The sequence below is a fragment of the Egretta garzetta genome, unplaced genomic scaffold (assembly GCF_000687185.1).
Source record: "Egretta garzetta isolate BGI_Z169 unplaced genomic scaffold, ASM68718v1 scaffold321, whole genome shotgun sequence".
NCBI lineage: Eukaryota > Metazoa > Chordata > Aves > Pelecaniformes > Ardeidae > Egretta > Egretta garzetta.
In genome coordinates, this window is record NW_009258756.1 from 2,141,006 (window position 1) to 2,147,120 (window position 6,115).

General features: G+C 37.3%; 1 protein-coding gene across 1 annotated transcript in view; it reads right to left on the minus strand.

The window, feature by feature from the left end:
- Window positions 1-6,115, minus strand: part of WASHC3 (WASH complex subunit 3) — a 17,679-nt gene that overhangs the window by 10,798 nt on the left and 766 nt on the right. The window contains exons 2-4 of the mRNA XM_009649263.2: window positions 4,718-4,816; window positions 2,373-2,438; window positions 836-964 (exon numbers count right to left, since the gene is read on the minus strand). Of these exons, the coding sequence (XP_009647558.1) occupies window positions 836-964; window positions 2,373-2,438; window positions 4,718-4,816 (294 nt within the window). The remainder of the gene's footprint in view (window positions 1-835; window positions 965-2,372; window positions 2,439-4,717; window positions 4,817-6,115) is intronic.

Genomic DNA, 6,115 nt, shown 5'->3' on the forward strand with positions numbered 1-6,115 from the left:
ACTAACTGGGAGTCATCTTCTAACATGACTGAAACACTCAACGCTAACTATCCATTCTGTCTCCTATGTTGTTGGCTGCAAATTAGAGTTACAATCTTTAACAGGCAGGAAAAGGCAGCCGAGTACTCCAGCTATTGCTGTTCCACAGCAACTTCCACCAAATAAGAGAACGAGCAGAGATTGGAATTGGGGATTCCAAGAAAAGAAACTATAATAGGAAACTGAGGAAAGAAATCCATCTACAAATGAGCCAGAAAGCCTCACTTAGTGAAGTGGTGATCACAGGATTTAAGTTTGGGTTAAGCCCCTCCCCCCACAACCCAACAAAAAATTAATTGCAGGGACAGGATCTTAATGTTGTTCACTTATAATAAGCTGGCATTTTCTGTACATAGATGACAATATGTAGAAAACATTCACTCTAATAACCTCTTTAAAATACAGTATGCTAGGAAGTCCAGTCTGAGCTGAAAGCTCACATTCTAAAGGAAGGAGAAAAGAGCTGGAATTATGTGATTCGAACTGTTATTTTCACTCATGACCTTCCCAGTCCCCTGATGTAATTCACATTCATATTTTAGTGTGACTGAAGCAGAGGAAGGAGTTTTGAGTTAGTTCTAATTATTTAAGCGATGTATTCAAGAAAGGGTATACCCTTTTTTGTTTTAAGTCACTCGTTAAATCAGTTTCATTAATGAAAAACGTAGTTTTAGATCTTTACGGTCGATTGCTCTCTTCCAGTAGACTTGCTGCTTCTATCTACTTCAAATGAGACTAGAAGCTTGACATGGAGAGGTATATTCCTTCAATGTATAAGTTACACTTCATTACTTACTCCAGACTGAGGTGACACAGCTGTCTGTTGACCCGCAGTAGCTTGTGCCACAGGACCATTTGTGACACTATTCATATTTGCACTGGATGCTTCAAATTTGACATCTTCTAGGCCAGGAATAGAGGATAACTGAATGTACAAAACATCATCACATAAGCAATGAGCATATCATAAGCCTATGTGTACAATAAAATCTGCAGTATGCTGCTTACCACATATTCCCCAGGTAGGTTTCACATTAGTAAAATCGTAACTTTTTATCACTAGTTTTGGTATTTTGATTGGGGGGAAAAAAAAAAAAAAAAGATTTTTATATTCTTCTACAACAAAAAACCCAAAAGGCTCCATTGGAGCTTTTACTGTTAACACCGGGTTGCAGTGCAGGAAAGGCTTCAACACCTTCCCAGCATTTTGCTACTGCGCTTACCAACCACACAAGAGCTGTGCCATCTTCTCGGCTACTTCCTCTACAGTGAAAGAAATCATGACAAGAACAGCTCTCTTACCTAACAGATGGGTGACTGGTTACAGACTTTGCAATTTTCTACACCTTTCACTCTCTTTTCAGGAAACGCTGAGAGTGGATATTAAATATGCCGCGTATTCATTTGAAGGAAATTCTATTTAACTTGATTATGAAGAATTCTGCAAAAATTATCAATACTGATAATTTCTAAATATTTTGAAATACGAGTTAGTAAGCACTGTTTGTACTACTACAGTGTTTTTTTACGAAGATCTTAATGAACAGTTTCAAAATACCCTACCCCAGCTCCCAGAAAAGCCAACTGAAATTGCTTCCACCGTTATTGAAAGAAGGATTGGTTATAACTTTGCAGGGGGTGGTTTTTTGGTTTGGGCATTGTTTTTTTTTTTTTTTTCTTTTAGCAATACATGACAGTAAGTTATCTCCTGTTCTCATTCTAGCTAAGAAGATACACCCGACACATTTGTGTTAGCTTAGATCCAATTCAGGTCACATTTCAATATCAAATGGTTTACAAGGCATCTATCTAGTTACTTATACCAGTTGAAATCCTTACAGTCTGCTAACACTTACAAAGATATTTTTGCTTTACAAGAGGGGTAAAAATTTCTTATTAGAGTTTGCATGGCAAATGCAATTTCGCACTGCAACCCTGCAACACAAGTTGCATATTTTAATATTGGAAAACTTCCCTCCATTTTCTTACAACCAAACATTGCGATAAAATCAACACAAGTAAGCTGCCACGTAGTTCAGTTGCCCTTTTAAGATCAAAGTGCTCCTTTCTGTTCAATATGCTTAACAGAGACAAAACCAACATTTCCACTATGTGCTGTTGGTTCCTTTCTTCCGTATCAACTACATGTTCAAGTGTTACACAATGTAAGTGGCAAGGCATGCAAAGAGAATTTGCCATGTGAGCATTTTGTATTGGCTCCTTCCAACCATTATGAAAACTTATTTGCTCAATTCAGACTACGAAAAGGAAGCTAGTTTATTTAACCTAGGAGGGTGTCACTGTTAGAGGACGAAGTCTGTACACATACAAACCTTTGCATCCAAAATATTGAGTGTTGTTTCAATTTGTTGGATACGAAGAGAGAGCGCTGACAATTTCTAAAACAGAAAACAATTAGCGTGTGAAAACATTCCCCTAGGCCACTTGTACATATAAAACAGTTCACATCTAGCTAAACAAAATCACTTTCGTCTTCTACCTGCTGAAGGCAGGGCAGAGTGTAAATGAGATGGTAACATTATGAAATAAATGAAGCAGTGACATCCTTTTCTAGTACAGTAGCTACAGTGGTTAAAATTTTAAATTGTTTCACTAGGCAGTTAGTTTTCCCAAATAATGACTGACGGAAATGAAGACAGACTATGTAGAAAAGAAAGCCAAAGTAAATAGGGTATTACTCTGAGCAACTGGAGAATAATGGTAGACATATTGTACTCTTACAGTTATCAAAACATCTTTATTCAAAGCATTTTCCAAATGTGGAAGATGAAAAGATGTGGTATGTGTGGATGTAACTGAGCAAATACAAAGTAGAAAAATCTGACAAAGAATACAGCAGGTGACTGAAAGTCATAGTCAAAGCGCACAGTGAACCAGAACTAACCAGAAGCTTTATGTGCTCCAGGTGCACCTCTATCAGATTTTGACACTTTTTTTTTTTTTTTAAAAAATACAACTTAAGTTTTTCTAAAGTACTCTGTAGGAACTGTCACTCTTTTAAATAATCACTACCATACTCCACCAGACCTGTCCAAGTGAAGTTGGCTAGCACGCTGGCTGGCAGATATGTACCACTCTGACAGCTTTCTGGCACGTTGGCAAGATTCTGCCTGGCTCTGAAGCAGAACTTTAACACCCTAAGAAAATGGCAGTTCTGCCAATATGCTAGAAAAAGTAAAAAGAGACTGACAGGAGTTAGTCTTTTTGGATAGTGCACTGACTTGTTTACAGATGGCTCTTTGTTCATGAAGAGGAGCTAGTTCCTACTGAAAGGAATGATGTGCCCTACATGTAGCTGGGGAAAGGGGATGAAAGATGTGCAAGACAGTTATATAACTTTACAGGTCAATTTGACTAGACAAGAGCCAAGGAATTTAGAGTTAAGGACGGTGTCAGCCTTAATTTTGAATTTCTTGGCTTCTGTTGAGTTAGACTGGGACCTGTCACATTAAAACCAGTCCTGTACTTCATAAATTCAAAAAACTTTTCAAGGAATTTATAAAGTCTCTTGGGTAACAACATGTCTAGGTTAACTAATAATTGTTTAATTAGCTAGACTTCACAGCGTTGCTGCGTGCTCAAGATGGCTTTAAACATATGTGTTCTGATTTCCATAGTGCCTCTGTAAGAAGTAATATCGAGATCACGTGACAACTGAGTTTTGGACAACTGACAACAGCATCACCAGGCAGTCACACTGTCCCATGTATCAAGTTACAATGAGTTTAAAACTCTAGAAAAAAAATTACTTTTTTTTTTTCTCTGAAGCTCCATATGCTGATGTGGTAGCCAAATTTTATACTTGTCATGGGTCTGGCTCTGAACTTCACTAACAAATAACAGAATTTCTCAGATTACATGGTTTAGTCTAATTGGATTTGACTGATGCCCTAGCCCTGCTGGCTAGGGCTATATAGCAGTCTTTGTTGAATAAACTAGCGAACAGTTACAAAAAAACCACTAATGACAAAAAGGTTAAGCGCAAAGCCACATTAGAAAACACCCTTTCTACAAGTGAGGAAGCACTCTCATCCTGTTCAGTGGACAATTCTTGTAGTGTCAGTCTGGTATATTTCCATTCATACTAAAGTCACCGTAAAAACTTGGTGACACTAAACATTCATATTTTCCTGGTTTTCACAAGATAGTAAAATTAACTGCTTCAGGTTCCATACTAATCACTTGCCAAAAAATGTCGGGTCTTCCGTACCAAAATTATTTACATTCAGAGCTTAGTGTATCACCCTTTTAAATTAACAGTGGTAAAATCTGAAAGCAAGTTTTGATGCAACATCCTAGGACATGGATGAGGGGGACACTGACTGTCAAAATGCATTTGGCACCACAGGAATACAGCATCCTACTTCCAAAATAAGACAATATCCACAGATAGAGCTGCCCAGAACAAATTCCATGCATCAAAAGTTCAAAGACTGTGCTAAATTCGAAAGTTTAAGGAAGCAGGATTAAGAGTGGTATAATCAACAGTTCATGTAGAACTTAAGCACTTACTCAAGAGAAATCTTGAACAGAAAGCAGACTAAATTTTTTAGTTTAAGCTACCAGTATTAATTCATCAAAAATATTGAAGTGAATGGGTCTTATTTCTAAGATTTTTTCATTGTAAAAATCAACAGCTAGGAAAATAATAACATACCTCTTCACAAACAGTAGAAAAGCGGTTGAGAAACTGCACTGTGTGAACCACAAACTGGTTTAGAAATGCTACAGTTCTTTTCTGCTGAATAGCAGGAACCTGCATTAAATAAGAAAATTAAGATTATACATAGATGTCAATTCTTATCTTTGGATTCAAAGACCAGCTAAAAAATGAAAATGTTTTAGAAGAAATTATTTTAGAAATCTGCCTTAAGTGTGCTTGCTAGAAATACACATCTATATACAAAAAAAATTTTCAATACATATACTTATACATGTATACAAATCCTTTCTCACTAAAAATCTACTAACATGACAGTTGAAAAGTAGCAGGGTACACAGAAAAGGCAACACAATCCACAAAAATGAAGGACTGTTATCTTATTTAAGAAAACACTTTTGGATGAAATTGTGAACGTTCCTGAAAAAGCTACGGTTTTTTTGAACACAGAGGAAATCAGAATCTTTCCTTCTGAAGCTCAAGAAGGAAAAGAAAACTTTGTCATCCATACAAATACTCAGTTACCAACACCACCATAATCAAAAATAGAGAGTAGTGAAATTTCTCTCAGTCTTTAGGGGCTACCTATACTTTTTATTTGCAAGCCCAGACTATCCTAAAATTAGTGCTACTCCTCCAAGTCAGATCCAACACATACATACTTTTCAGACTAAAAAGTAGAATGTTATGTTTGTCAAAAAAAACCCCCAACCCTGTGCTCATAACGTAACAGACAGTTGGCATTTTTATTTAAAATGTTACACAAGTCTGGAATCAGGAACATTCCCAGAAATGTTTATGCATAAAATCATCGTGCCTCAGGGTTAATTAACTTGGACAGTTGTTTAAGTCTTAAACTTCACACAGGAAATTACTCTATGGAATTGTAATTGGTTAAAGGGAAGGATTTACAAGGAAAAAGATTTGCAGCCAAGCTTCAGCTGCACTGAACAACAGTTTGTGAATATAGCAACTCTCCAGTCTTCACCTCTTGTTTGGTCTTCCATTTGTCAGCGTAGCCATTCACTACACTTTGCAGATCTTAAGACATCCTGGTTTTTTTGCGAGATTGTTGTTGCTACTATGTCAAATTTTCAGTCTGTGCACCTGTATGGCAGGGTTTGCTCAAGTTCAATTCTGTAGTTCCAAAACTGTGAAACGGTGCTTACAACCGCAGCAGAATTTACGGGGTAGCACAAAGGACGGAGCGATCACTGGAGCAATTAGAACTGGCCTATCTTTATGCTCTCTATTTAAGAAACAAAGCTAAAACCCCCCTTGTTGCGTCATTAAAAGCCATGAATAAGCAGCTTTGCACGGGGTTTGGCTCACAGTTCTGAGCATAGCCTTTAAACACAGCGCTCTCGCAGGACCTGCAGCAGAACGCCTTGGGGC